At 34.5% G+C, this 15851-nt stretch overlaps 1 protein-coding gene across 1 annotated transcript; it reads right to left on the reverse strand.

Annotated features, from left to right (window-relative positions):
* Positions 1-13990: 13990 nt before the first annotated feature.
* On the reverse strand, positions 13991-15643 carry LOC142628715 (putative receptor-like protein kinase At1g33260). Its single transcript, XM_075802762.1, has 2 exons — positions 15056-15643; positions 13991-14943 (listed from the first exon to the last, which is right to left on the reverse strand). The coding sequence occupies exons 1-2, from the start codon at positions 15504-15506 to the stop codon at positions 14177-14179; spliced, it is 1218 nt and encodes a 405-aa protein (XP_075658877.1). The 5' UTR covers positions 15507-15643; the 3' UTR covers positions 13991-14176.
* Between the last annotated feature and the right edge of the window lie 208 nt (positions 15644-15851).

The following is a 15851-nucleotide window of genomic DNA, read 5'->3' on the forward strand; positions in this document are numbered from 1 at the left end:
TCGAGTTTCTGATAATAACTTAATTTTGCATATTTATATCATTATTAGAAAGTATTGTCATATTTATTTTGAGTTAATTCATGCATTTTATAGTTGGTTTTGGAATAATGTTGAATAATCAATTTTGTACTTAATTGAATTTTAATGCGTGAATTTGTCTTTTGTAGGATAATAAAATTAAATAAGTGGATTTGTACAAAGAAGAAAGCTAATGAATTTTAATTTTATAAGGGCCATGATGAAGTCAAAGAAAGCTAGCCCAATTAAATATAAGTCCAATTGGAGTAAAGAATCAAAGGAAATTAGCACAAAATCCAAGTCCAATTCGGATTAGGATTCCAGTCTACGCACCAGTTAGTATTTGGAGCATAACTTTCGGCTCAGATATCCAATCGAGATGATTCAAGTTGGGTTAGAAAGCTAACTTAAAAGGCTACAACTCTGTAGTTTACCAAAAGTCCTAATTATGAAGTTAAATGGGCCAAAAATACCAGTTAATTGAAGTTTAAAAACTTGAGATTTTCTCCAAACGGGAATTCAACTTGTAATAGGATTCCTTGACCTATTTAAAGGCTTTTTAGGGCAAAATTCAGGAGGCGAGCTGTTGTAAAACATAATTTAGGTTTTCTTTAAATTTCTTTACAATTTTTAGAGTTTTATTTGTATTATGGCTTGCTAGAAGCCTTGCTAAGGTAAGGGATGAAACCCAACCGTTTATTGGTATGTTCTTAACAATTATTTATTGATTTAAATGCTTATATTTTTATGTTTTTTATTGATTTACTCATCTAGAAAAGTGTTTAGTTCTGTATAATCTTTTGATTTATCGTAGACTCTGAGCACATTAAATGCTTAGTATTCCTTATGAACTAATTCACTAGTTTTATTTTGCCTAAAATCAATCAATTTCATAAAACTACCTTAGACAATAAATTCTTGAGTTCTTATTGTTAAACCTGATAGGCCAAAAACGTATTGACCCCTTGTGATGGATTAAGTTGATTAATTAGCCAAGTTATTAATTAATCAAATTAACATGCAAAAACGTGGTAGCACAAACAAATTACCAATAAAATAAAGTATGCAGCGGAAAATAAATGACACGGTGATTTGTTTACGAATGGGGAAAACCTACACGGCAAAAACCCCACCGGGTGATTTTAAGGTCACCACTCCCGAAATTCCACTATTATCACAACAAGTGGTTACAAGTAAAGGAATCCGAAGTACCTTACCAACCTCCAGTTGAACCCTTACCCCAATACCCAATTGGACTTGTTCTGTAGTGACAATTTCTTCTTTCAATGCACGGGTCCCAAGTACGTGACTAACCAATTGCGCGGATCCTAGTATGCGACTTCAATCACCAACTAAAAAATATTGTTGGATGCAAAGTTCTTCAATTCATCCACACGATGAAGATCAAGAAGATGCTTGGTTACAAAACCCTACGGTGCAAAGACACAGCAAATTCTTCACAAGAGAGATGAACTAGGGCAAGAACTTTTTCTCAAGTCACAATTTGCATGAACAATGATTTCTCAATGCCTGTGCAACTTGCGTACTTTTTATGGCTCTTAAAATAATCATTTTATATGTCTAGGGTTAGGAGAAAAGAATGCCCAAAAACACATTCACGGATTGGAATCAAAACAGAACTCAGAATCTATTTTTCTTAAACCTCAACAGATAGAGGTATCGAGATGCTGTCGAGCCACGGGGCTGGAACAGCTCTTTAAACCTCGACACATGTTAGCTGTTGAGCTTTGATGAATGTGCACTTTTCAGCTTGTTTCTTGGACAGACTTGATGACTTCTACTCTTGATCTTGAAACACAGTTTCTTGAAGCATAAAACTCATCCTAAATCTACCCAATTACAAGTAAAGTGCGTTTTGTCAAAGGATTAGCCAATTATATAAAAGAATGACATATGTTCTAAAGCGAAACACATATGTCCTAACAAAACCATCCAATTAAGATCATCCTTCGTATGAATTATAGTTGAGTTATAAAATAAATATTGTTAAGACTACCAATAGATGTGTTGTGTGTGAATCCCTAAACCTTAGCACCTTAATATATTGTTATTTTCTCTCAATTTAAATTACCTTTGCTAAACCATAAAAAATCTCTTCAATTAAACTATATTATTCTACCTTATTGTTAAACCATCCGACTAAGATCATCCTTCTATGCATTTTAGTTGAGTTATAGAATATATATTGTTAAGACTACCAATAGATGTGTTGTGTGTGGATCTTTAAACCTTAGCACCTTAATATATTGTTATTTTCTCTCAATTTTACCTTTACTAAACCATAAAAAATTTCTTCAATTAAACTATATTATTTTAGTTTTATTCTCTTGTGGTTTGCTAATTAAATCCTTTTTCCCTGTGAATTCGACCTCAGATTTACCGAGTTATTACTTCGCGACAATCCTATTCTTGGAAGCATTATTCAAGTCGTAGCAATTTTTTGGTGCCGTTGCCGGGGAATTAGGCTATTAGAGAAGTGTTCCACTTCATTTGGAGAGGTTTTCGGCATTAAATTTTTTCACATATTTGGTAATATCTCTCCAACTCTTTTCTTTTTAAGTAGTTTAGTTTTCTTTTAAAGTTTTTCTTTTATTTGTACTTCTTTTTATTGTTAAAGGTATTTGTTTTATTTATTTTCTTTTTCTTTTTTCTTTCTTGCTTTACCATTTCATGCGTGTTTGGTGTCATGATAGTGATAATTGCTTGGTTAGAATTAAGTCTAATAATTTGTTTGGCAATTTATCTAATTATTTCACATGTTTTGATTCACTTGATATCACGGCGGACTTAGAGAGTAATCATGGTGATGAGAATAATTTAAATAATGAAAACTTCCATGCTCATCAACCCATTAGAGCTCTCAAGGATTATTTGTAACCTACTAGGAGTAGTGCACCATCATGCATTATTTTTCCAACTAATGCAAATAATTTTAATTTTAAGCCCGGTATGATTTCTTTACTTCCTAAATTTCATGGCTTAGATTCTGAAAATCCTTACCTACACTTTAAGGAATTTGAGAAGGTATGTTCTACCTTCCATGACCAATCATGTAATGAAGAAACTATTAGGCTGAAGTTGTTCCCTTTTTTTCTTGAAGACACGGCAAAAACTTGGCTTAATTCTTTGAGACTTATGTCAATTGGTATTTGGCAAGAGGTGCAAACTGAGTTTTTAAAGAAATTTTTTCCAATTCATAGGACTAATGCACTTAAAAGACAAACAATGAATTTTTCACAAGAAGATAATGAGACATTTTATCAATGTTGGGAAAGATTTAAAGATTTGCTTAATACTTCTCCACATCATGGCTATGAAGCTTGGCGTATAATTAGTTTTTTCTATGAAAGTTTAACTCCAAAGATGCGCCAATTTGGAGATAATGGGCAATGGAGAGTTTTTGAATAAAAGTCATGATGAGGCTTTTCATTATTTTGATCTCTTAGCTGTGATTGCCCAATCTTGAGATACCACTAATACCTCAGATAGGTTTAGAGTATCCACCAACCCCTCTGGGGGTGGCAAGTACCAACTTAGGGAAGATGATGACCTTAGTGCTAAGATGGCTAGTCTAACTAAGAAACTTGAAGCCATGGAATTAAGGAAGGTCAATGGAATCAATATTGTACCTAAAATTAATGAGGTTTGTAGAATTTGTGAGACCATAGAACACCCTACAATTCCAATTTTTAAAGAGGTGTTGAAAGATCAAGCAAATGCTATGAAAATGGTAAAAAAATCATACCCTTCCCCCTATTCAGAGACATACAATTTAGGGTGGAGGAATTACCCAAATTTTAGTTAGAGGAATGATAATGTGGTTGCACCTCCTACACATGGTTCTTTAAATTTTGTTCCCTATAATCCTCTTCCAAAGAAGAGTCTTGAGGACACTTTACAATAATTCATGCAAACTTAATCCACCATTAATAATTAGAACTCACAAGCCATAAATGACATTAGGAGCACTCTCACTAAATTGACCACATCCATGAGCACAATAGAAAATGATAAGTTTCCATCTCAACCACAACCAAACCCCCAAGGTCAATTTTGTGTTGATGATTGTAGTTCCTCTGAAAATAAAATGAGTCAAATTAAATCTGTAACTACTCTTTGTAGTGAAAAAATCATTGAAAAAAATATTCCTAAAAGCAACACACATGATGAATCTTCCAGAATAAAGAGTAGTGATGAGGACCTTAAGCCTAAATCTAATGAAATTGGCAGGTGTCCTATCCTTGCTCCCTTTCCCCAAAGGTTGATTCCACCTCAAAAAATGAACCAAAATTTTGAAAGTGAACATTCATCTTTTGGATGTCATAAAGCAAATTCCATCACATGCTAAATTTTTAAAAGATTTGTGTACTGTTAAGCGTAAGCTTAACGTACATAAGAAGACATTTTTGACTGAACAAGTTAGTGCAATCATTCAAAACAATAGACCTCCAAATAAGTTTAAAGATCCAGGTTGTCCCACTATTTCATATGTGATTGGTAATTCAAAAATAGAGAAAGTTTTGCTTGATCTTGGGGCAAGTGTGAATCTTTTGCCATATTCAGTATATGAGCAATTAGGTCTAGGTGAGTTAAAACCCGCTTCCATAATTTTACAACTTGCCGATCGATTTATGACTGTTCCTAACGGTGTTGTTAAGGATGTTTTGGTTCAAGTGGACAAATTTTATTTTCCTGTTGACTTTATTATTTTGGACATGCATCTTGGTTCTAATGCTAATTCTCAAATATCTATGATTTTAGGACGCTCATTTCTTGCAACTTCTAATGCATTGATAAGTTGTAGAAGTGGGGTCTTAAAATTATCTTTTATCAATATGACCCTTGAGCTTAATATTTTTAACACTTGTAAGCAAACTAGGGAGGAAGAGGATCTGCATGAAGTTAACTTGATTGATACAATTGTTCAAGACCAAGCATTAGAAACTTGTTTAGTTAATTCATGTGATTTTAACTTTGATGAGAATTCTAAAATTGCATACATTCATTGTCTCTTGGAATCTGCACAGGAATTGGAAGTGAGCAATTGGAAATTGAAATATGAGGAGTTGCTACTTTGTGAGATAAAGTTGTTGCCATCTAGCGAGCGAGCAAGTACCTAAATGGGAGTTGAAGCCCTAGCCAAATGATCTCAAGTATGTCTTTCTAGGAACCAACGAGACTGTTCCTATGGTAATATCTTATGAACTTGACGCCTTGCAAGAATGTAAGTTATTAAATGTTTTGAGTAAACATAAGGGTGTCATGGGAAGGAACATAGCTAACATAAAAGGACTTAATCCATTGGTTTTTACTCATAGGATTTATTTAAAGGACAATGACAAACCATCTAGGGAGACTAAACAAATTTTGGAAAAGACAATTAACCCAAATCGTAAAGATTGGTCTTTGAAGTCGAATGATGCACTTTGGGCGTACCGCACTACCTATAAAAATATTGTTGGTATGTCTCTCTATAGATTTGTTTATGGTAAAACTTGTCACTTTCCTGTGGAATTGGAACATAAATCATATTGGGTAATAAAGATGTTTAACTTTAACTTAGACAAAACTAGTTCATTGAGAAAATTGCAATTGAATGAGTTGGAAGAAATTCGGTGTGATGCACATGAGAATTCTAGGATTTCTAAAGAAAGAATGAAGATTTTTCATGACAAACAAATTTTAAGAAAATCTTTTAAACCATCTCAAAAAGTTCTTTTGTATAATTCCAAGTTACATTTGCTCCCCAAAAAATTGAGATCTAGATGGACTGGACTTTTCATTGTTAAAAATGTTTTCTCTTATGGTGCTATAGAAATTGAAAATCCTAAAAATGGTAACATATTTAAGGTGAATGGACAACGTCTTAAGCCATTTCTTGAGAATTTTTCACAAGAGAAGGAATCTATTAATTTGGAGAATCCCATTTATCAAGACTTGCCAAGCAATTAGCATTAGTGTTTGTATTGTAGTTTAGATTGTATTTTTTTTTCTTTTTATTATTTTTTTTGTTTTGTTTTCTAACCCCTTTTGCAAGTGTTAAAGTTTTTTTTGTTCATATTTGTTCGTCTCTTCAAGGTACCCTCCGTAATCTCTACTCTTTATTGTTTTTCCTTGTTAACATTGAGGTCAATGTAAGTTTTAGGTTGGGGGGAGGAACTTGCGATGATTTGCATTTGTTTTTATTTTATGTTAAATTTCTTTTAGGTTGTTATTTAGTGGTTTTTGTTTTTGTTTTTAGTCCAATTTTCAAAAAAATAAGTGTTGCTTTAGTAAGAGTTTTAAGTCAAAGTTCTTTATGCTACTTCTATCTAAAGAATTCCATTGTTTTTCATGCTCAACTATTATGCACATGCACTTTAGCCACATGAACATGTTTCTTGGTTGAGAGATAGAGATGCCTTTGAAAATCTTGAAAATAAAATGTAGAGACTACAACCCAAGTGAGTTCTTGGACCATTCATTTTTTTAGAGGGTTATTTTCTATTCATCTCATTTTTCATTTGGAAGCACATATCTTTGTTGCTGCTTAGTCTCATCATTCTTTGATTTGGTCGAATGCTAAGAATTTATCAATTTTATGCCAACTTGAATATGTTAAAGTCATAAATTTTGAAGAACTATCCCAATCCTTAAGAGATGATTTTAGGTCATCTTTGTTAATTTTGAGCCTTTATTATATTCTTTCTTGATACATTACCACTAGTCATTCATTTGAGCCTATTATTTTAGCCATTCTTTCTCAAACCCTTTCCTAAAGTGTTCCAAGAATGAATGCAATCAAATTGTCTTATTGGATAAATTTGTGGTGAAATAGTTTGAAGAAAATGAGGACTCAAAAAAAAAAAAGTCATAAACAGAAAAGGAAAAATGTTGAAAAAAAAGGGAATGTGAAAGAGGAAGAAATAGAGAACGAATTTGTTGATGAAATTTTGAAGAAAAAAGAAATAAAGTGAAAGTATAATATTCAAGAAAATTAAGAAAATAAATCAATTGTCATATACTCAAAAGAAGTTTTCTCTCTAATTAGTCTTGAAAACAATTTTTATTTTTACCGATACCCTTTGTTCTAAATTCCTCCTCTTTACCCTACATTACGTCCCAATAAAAGTCCTATTTGATCTTAAGGAAGGTATGGTTTGGATTTTGACATGACTAATCAATGGTTGTGGTGTAATATTCTTAGTGTTGGCATCCTTTCATGAGACTATAAATGTCATTTATTTTGCTTCACCATTCTTCATCTTATTTATATGTGAGATATTAGTCTTTGTTTTACATTATTCCGCTCACATATATTTGTGAGTGCTATACCATTTTCAGAGTGATTTTATTTGTTGAGTGTTAACAACTGTGAGATTTGAGTTGAAGCATAACTTTGGATAGAAATTCAAGACATGTTTTATCTTAAGACTAAGGTTGTGTTTGTGTTGGCTAAACTATTCACACATTGAGTATTAATGGCATGTGGAATATCTTTGGTAATTGTTAGTGTTTTGGCCTTTGATTAAATATTTCTACTAAAGTAATAATTTTTTGTTATTTTGTGTTTTTGTCTCGAGACATTTAAATTGCTAGGGACTAGTAATGAGCTGGTTGGAGAGTGTGATAATAGCTTTATTTTGAATATTTATACCATTATCAGAAAGCATTGTCATACTTATTTTGAGTTAATTCATGCATTTTGTAGTTAGTTTTGGAATAATGCTGAATAATCAATTTTGTGCTTAATTGAATTTTAATGTGTGAATTTGTCTTTTGTAAGATAATGAAATTAAATAAGTGAATTTTTACAAAGAAGAAAGCCAACGGATTTTACTTTTACAAGGACCATGATGAAGTCAAAGAAGGCCAACCCAATTAATTTCAAGTCCAATTGGAGCAAGGATTCAAAGGAAACTTGCCCCAAATCCAAGTCTAATTCTAATTAATATTCCAGCCTGCACACCAGTTAGTATTTGGAGCATAAATTTCAACTCAGATATCCATTCAAGATGATTCAAGTTGGGTTGGAAAGCCAACATATAGGGCTACAATATATTAGTTTACCAAAAGTTCATATTCTGAAGTTAAATGAGCCAAAAACGTCAGTTAAGTTAAGCCTAAAATCTTGAGATTTTCTCCAAACGGGAATTCAACTTGTAATAGGATTCCTTGACCTATCTAAAGGCTTTTTAGGGTGAAATTCAGGATGAGCTATTGTAGAACACAATTTAGGTTTTCTTAAAATTTCTTTAAAGTTTTTAGAGTTTTATTTGTGTTATGACTTACGAGAAGCCTTGCTAAGACAAGAGGTAAAACCCAACCGTTTATTAGTATGTTCTTAACAATTATTTATTGGTTTTAATGCTTATATTTTTTATGTTTTTAATTGTTTTACTCATCTAGGAAAGTGTTTAGTTCTGTATAATCCTTTGATTTATCGTAGACTGCAAGCACGTTAAATGCTTAGTATTCCTTGCAAACTAATTTACTAGTTTTGTTATGCCTAAAATCAATCAATTTCATAAAACTACCATAGACAATAAATTATTGAGTTCCTATTGTTAAACCATCCGACTAAAATCATCCTTCGTATGGATTTTAATTGAGTTATAAAATAAATATTGCTAAGGCTACCAATAGATGTGGTGTGTGGATCCCTAAACCTTAGTGCCTTAATATATTGTTATTTTCTCTCAATTTAAATTACCTTTACTAAACCATAACAAAATCTCTTCAATTAAACTATATTATTTTTGTTTTATTCTCTTGTGGTTTGCTAATCGATTCCCTTTATCCCTGTGGATTCCACCTCAAACTTACTGAGTTATTACTTCGCGACAATCCTGCACTTGGGAGTATTATTTAAGTCGCAACAGTTTCCACTTCCTTGAGGTCTATTATTATTTTTGAAAACTCTTTTTTAGGCTTCAAATGACCATATCTAGGAAAAATATTTTTGGGCATATTATTATTGGCTGAAATAAGGTTTACCTTTGTGGTGGAATTACCATTGCTCTCTTGTGTCATGAGTCCATCTTGTCCTCTAGCCTTTTCCTCCACACAGATGCGTGTGATCAAAGTCTCCAAGGATGTATCATTTTGTTTGTGCCACAAAGTCTTTTGGAACTCTCTCCAAGATTGTGGTAATTTATCAATTATGCCAGCTACCACCAAATTGTCTCCAATTCTTATGCCTTCGGATCTCAATTCTGCCACAATCATTTGGAAGTCTTGTGCTTGATCCACCACTGATTTTCCATCCACCATTTGGTAACGGAAAAATCTACTAGCAGCATACTTCTTTACACCAGCCTCCTCGGTATCATACTTGTTTTGTAAAGCTTTCCAAATTTTCTTGGCAAAATTATAAGTTGTATTATGATAATCATAGAAATGATCGGCAAGATAATTCAAAATATAAGAGCGATAATTATATTCATCTTTTGTATACTTATCTATTTTTTCTTGTTGGAGACTAAATTCTTCCTCACTCATCTCATCAGTAGAAACCTTTGATGGATTCTTGTCAGCGAGAATGTAGGCTACAAGAATCCATCAAGTAGAAGAGGACATTTCCTTTCTACCTCTTGAACTGGACTCCCTTAAAGCAAAAGGGTTTGTTGAGATCTCCAACAGGCCCATTTGATTTCTCTTGTGTAGGCTCCATGTATTGAATCTCCTTAAAATTGTTGGTGCAAAAACAATAATAATAATGCAACGAGGAACTGAATAATACTTCATTATATTATTTTTTAAAAAATAGAAAAAAAAAATTACACAACACTATTTGAACTGAGGTGCGGCACTCGCTCTCTTTAAGGAAATTCAAGTCCTTGGTTGGCTAAACTTTGTAATTGGTGCAGACCTTCTTTGACTTGTCTCCTCCAAGATACAAAAGTCCAACAAGTGTCGTATGGCTAGAATAACCTCTGCATAAAGTGTTCAAGTCCAAAACTCCACCAGAAAGAACATCCTTCCTTGCTAAGAACCTCTCTACTTTTTTAGTGTGTATTCCAGTCACTTGGATTTGGTTTGAATGAGTCAATTTATAGGCTTAATTCATATTAACTCATTAATCGCCACAATTAAAAAGAATAAAAAAGTCTCTCTCCTTTTCAATGTGGGATTAAACAATTTCATAAACTCCTCATCTTCTATATTCACTCCCAAATTTTTACATTTATGTTATAATATTTATTCATTTTTATTAATTAATATTAAAATGCTCTAACAAATTGTATAAACATCTAAAAATTAAATGTGCATATTTTATTCTGGACAAAGTTTGTCTACAAACTTAATTGTAGCCTAAGGCTAAAACTCTCACTAAAAAGAAAATTTAACATAGCTATATATTTTGAAAATCTAACCGTTGTATTGCGTGTTCTTTATATTCTTAATACACGTATCAATTTTCTTGTCAATCGAATGTTTTTTACTATTCGATTCATAAACTTATATGCATAATTTTAGACTACAAAATTTTGAAATTTAAACATTTGATTGATGGCATAACTATTTGATGGTACACTCCTCTCTTCGGTGCAAGCTTATAAGTGAGAAAGTGCGGGAGATTTTCTCGATGTGGGACAAGTTCCCCAGGGAGTACAAAAAAATAGTTTCCTTGGGAGTACAAAGCCACACAAAAAGAAGTTTCCTTTTATTGTAGGTACTCAGGATTTTCACCTCTGGGGCCAAGGGTTTTTTGCCTTGTAACCTTGTTTGGCTTGACACCTTGTATCCCACATCGAAGAGAACTCCTCCCACTTTCTCACTTATAAGCTTGCGCCATGGTGAGGAGTGTACCATCAGTTATTAATAATTGATGGTACACTCCTCTCTTCAGCGCAAGCTTATAAGTGAGAAAGTGGGGGGAGATTTTCTCGATGTGGGACAAGTTCCCCAAGGAGTACAAAAAAATAGTTTCCTTGGGAGTACAAAGCCACACAAAACTGCAAGGGACTGGTACAATAGGCTGACACCTAATTCCATCAGCACCTTTAAGGAATTAGGCGCACAGTTCGTATCACACTTTATCGGGAGTCACCGGCATAAGAAGTCTACTGCATGTCTGTTAAACATAAGGCAGCGAGAAGACGAGACCTTGAGATCATACATAGCCCGCTTTAACAAGGAAGCCCTCTCGATAGACGAGGTAGATGACAAAATACTTATGGCAGCATTCACAAACAAGCTGCGAAAGGGTAAGTTCCTGTTTTCTCTGTATAAGAATGACCCAAAGACTATGTCCGAAGTGTTTTACAGGGCAACGAAGTATATGAACGTAGAGGACGTCTTGTTGGCTCGAGAGGACAAACCCAGAAAGAGGGAAAGGCAGGAGGATACACAACCAGACAAGGGACGAAAAATGGCAAGAACCAAAGAACGACGGGAAGATCGGCGACCCAAACCGCCTACGGGAAGGTTTACGAACTTCACCTCTCTCACAGCCCCAATTGACCAAGTGTTAATGCAGATCAAAGATGAAGGGACCTTGACGTTTCTTGGCAAGCTGAAGGGAGATCCGAACAAGAGGCCAAGAGACAGATACTGTCATTTTCATGGCGATCGTGGCCACGATACGACGGACTGCTATGATTTAAAGCAACAAATTGAATCCCTCATTAGGCAAGGAAGGTTGCAGAGGTTCGTGAGAAAGGAGAGAACGGATCAACTCTAGGAACAAAATCACCGACGTGAAGGGGATATACGGATGATTGTAGGGGGCATTACTTCTGCAGGGTCGTCCAAAAAGGCCAGAAAGACCTGCTTGCAGACGGTTCAAAGCGTCTAGTCGACAGGCTCCTCATTAAAAGTGGCACGACGAGATAGCCCCAGCATCAGGTTTTCGGAAGAAGATGCGCGACGCCTACACCACCCACATGACGATGCGCTCGTGGTCAGCATACGGGTAGGGGATTACAACATGCATCTAGTTTTGGTGGACAATGGAAGCTCAACAGATATCCTCTACTACCCCGCATTCCAGCAAATGGGGATTGCTAAAGAACGACTGATTCCAACGAAGGCACCTCTTGTTGGCTTCCGAGGAACAAGGATTTATCCTTTAGGCGTCGTCACGTTGTCTGTGACGGTCGAAGATTACCTACAGCAAATAACCAAGGATGTAGCTTTTCTTGTGGTTGACTGCTCTTCAGCATATAGCGCCATCCTCGAACGACCCACTCTCAATGCATGGAAGGTTGTCACCTCTACCTACCATTTAATGGTCAAATTCCTCACCGAATACGGAGTTGGAGAGCTGCGGGGAAATCAGGTGGCAGCACGAGAATGTTACATCACCATGATGGACATGGATGACCACCTACAAGCAATGAGCATCGAGGAGCAGAGAACAGTGGTAGAACCGGTGCGCTCTTTTAGGTCCTCTATTTTCTTTTTGCAGGTGTTACTTTGGTTTGAGGAGTGCTTGCAGCTTGCTAGTGATTTTTTCGGCATCATCACTATTGATCTTTGATCTTCTAAAAATATTGCAAGTATAGAAGATATAAGAATAAAATACAATCCAATAAAAAATTTGTTAAAATTTATATCCAATAAAAAGATATTAAGTGAATTTGTAGTTTTAGACTACAACAAATTTGTAAACAAACTTTGTCCTTTAATTCCACTCACATCTCTCTTCAGTTATTTTTTTTTTTGGTGAATCACTCCAGTTATTTTACTATCAAAAACTCAATGTAGATCTGTGTGTGTGGTCAACAGAGAAATCTCTCTTTATAGCACTTTGGACGAGGGAAGTGGGTGATTACTTTTTTTTTTTTTTTTTTTTTTTGAGAAAGAAGTGGGTGATTACTTTGGGCTTATCCTTGTGGACTTGAAGATGACAACGTTCATTGAAGACTAAAATCTCTCTCTCTCTCTCTGAGCTAGCTTGTCATTAATATTTATATCATATTTTGTCCTGATTGAATGTTAGATTAACCAATTTTATGGTTCAATGTCAAAATGGCCAAATTTTATTATATTGACTCAACTTTAACCTAGTTGACCAACAATCAAAGAAAGTCAAAATTTCAACAAACCACCTAATTTTATCATTTCATATCAAAATGCACACTTTCTTACACTTTTCACAAGTTTGGGTTGGCTGAGTTAAAATGCAGTGAAATGAGTTTTTATTTGGTTTTTTCCTATTATTTTATCAAAATAATTATGTTTTTTAATCGGATGAATGAAAAAATAAGAGATCAGATACCGGGTGAATTGTAAACTAATATGTTAAAATAGATAAAGTAGTTTTTTAAAATGCTAAACACTAAAATTTTTAGCACCTCAAATGTAAATGCTCTTATATATAGTTTTTTAAAGTCTCAAATTTTACAAATACAATTGTATTTTTATCCACTTTCATCAAAATCATTAAAAAGCTAATACAAACATACACTATGTCTGATTTACCATTAGAAAAATTAAGGAATAGAAACTTTCGAATTTATTACTATTCTTTTTTATAGTTTGTTCGTAAATGGGGAGAAAACATTTTTTTTTAAAATAAAAACAGATTATAGTCTCTAGATATTTTTAATATAAATATAAATTTTAATTCTTTTATTTTTTTTCTCCCCATTTTAATTTATACTCCCCTCTATTAACAAATTAATTAACATAGATGTCTTGCTTTGGAAATAATCTTTCTAATATTTCTCTTATTTTCATTTTAATTCTTTTATCGTTTTTCTCCCCATATTAATTTATACTCCCTTCTATTAATATGTTAACTTAGATGTCTTGCTTTGAAAATAATCTTTCTAATATTTCTCTCATTTTCATATTAAAAATATCTAGAGACTATAATCTATTTGCATTGACATGTCAAATATGCTCATTTGAAAAAGTAAAGCAAACTAATAATATAAATAAATATATTTCTACTTACTTAAAAATAGAAAAAAAAATGATTAAAAAAATCAAATAATAATAATAATAATAAAACGCACGGGAGGGTCGTTAAAGTGTCACTATCGATATTATATATGAATGTAAATGGGTAGGTGATGTTACTGGTATGTTATTCAACACCACTCCTAATGAATCTAGTTGCAAAAGATCAAAAGAGTAATAAAAGTATATTTTTTCTTCTTTTTTTTTTTCTTTTTTTTTTACAAATTTACAGAATCACACAAATAGATCATGAATCACGAATCATGAGTTGACCAAATTTGTCTTTGTCCGGTGATGGTGAGAATAGGAAGGAGGTGGAAGAGATTTTGTCCTTGATAGTTTGCAAGATGTGGGTGGCAGAAGGCCTGAGGGTGGGCGAGTGGCCAAGGCAGAGGGCTGAGATGGAAAGAATGGCCCTGGCTTCTTCCATATCATAGTCTCCGCCCAGTCGTGGGTCCACCATGTCCGCCACATCCCTCGTCAGCAATGTCGGTCCCACTATAGATGTCAAGAACTGGCCCCTCTCGGAACAGAAGGCCTCCATCCCTGTCACAAGCTCCAAAACCACAACTCCATAGCTGTAAATGTCGTTCTTCTTTGAGGCTAATCCAGTTCTCAGGTAGTGTGGATCGGTGTAACCTGGAGAACCCATCATCACTTGCTTCCTCCTCGATGAATACGCAGGGGAAGATGAAGAAGGTGGGAGTATGGTCGAAGAAAACCCCATCTTTGAGAAACCGAAATCACAGAGCTTGCAGTTGAGATGGTGGTCCAGTAGGATGTTTGAAGCTTTAATGTCACCGTGAACAATCTGTGGGCTACACTTTTCATGCAAATATTCTATTGCTTGCGCTAGCTGGAAGGCTATTGTAATGCGGCTTCTCCACGAAAGCACAGGCAATGATTTCCTTTTGCTTTTTGCATCTTCTTCTGCTATACCACCACAACCACCACCATGGAGCTTCTCTTGCAAGCTTCCGTTGGGGACGTACTCAAATACCATTGCCCCTTGTTCTGAAATTATATATATCAAATATCAATATATCATGGATTAATAATTTCAGATTTCAAATATTCAATTAATTAAAAGATGGATCAAAATACTACATATATGTACAGTACTCACCTCCGTCATCACAATAACCAAGAAGCTTGACGATATGTTGATGGCGCAGACGGAGCAGGATGTCCCGTTCTTGCTTAAACAACTGGTTGAGGCGCTCACTGCCAATGTGGACCTTAATTGCCCCCAGCTCTATCTCAAAGCCCTGGAAGTGAGCCAAATAGACGGTGCTAAATCCTCCCGATCCAATCACCTTGGAGAAGTTCTTGGTCAGCCTCTCAACCTCATCCCAACTGAATTTCCTGATCACCCCAACCCCATCAATATTCCGCTTTTGACCATCAATTGGCTCAAGTCTATTATTAGTCTTGCTACTATCATCAGTAGCTGTATTAGTAGCGGTGCCATTGCTAGTAGACTGGTTCCTGTTCTCATCATGGTCCTGATTATAAATTTCGACACGATTGGATCTGCGTCTAATTTTGAATCCAATAAAGCACTTGAGGAAACCCATCACTTCCAATTCCAAAAGCAGCAAAGCCAAGAATAAGGATAACAAGCCAGCGCTGGTCAACGTGGTGTGGTTCGATGTCCCTCCCGTCCGTCCTTGAAACTTTTATAGGAGATGGAGGTGTCGGTGGGTGCAGTGTAGTTGGTAATAGAATCTATTAAGTATTGTATTAGATCAAAGACAAACTAGTAGCGGTGGTACTACTACTAAGTACTAACATAGGAAGAAGAAGAGGAAGAAGCGACCCAGAAAGAGACTAGGTGATTTTGAAAAACTAAAAAAGAAAAGATCTCAAAATGAAAAAAGGGGTGGACACCACACCAAAAGACAAATACGGACTGTCGGTTC

This window comes from Castanea sativa, chromosome 1 (genome assembly GCF_040712315.1).
Source record: "Castanea sativa cultivar Marrone di Chiusa Pesio chromosome 1, ASM4071231v1".
NCBI lineage: Eukaryota > Viridiplantae > Streptophyta > Magnoliopsida > Fagales > Fagaceae > Castanea > Castanea sativa.

Bases quoted from the DNA above. Each gene is read 5' to 3' on its own strand.
- LOC142628715 (XM_075802762.1), bottom strand. From the start codon at position 15,506: ATGGGTTTCCTCAAGTGCTTTATTGGATTCAAAATTAGACGCAGATCC. The intron at 14,944-15,055 runs GTGAGTACTGTA...ATATAATTTCAG, and splicing joins TGGTTATTGTGATGACGGAG to AACAAGGGGCAATGGTATTT.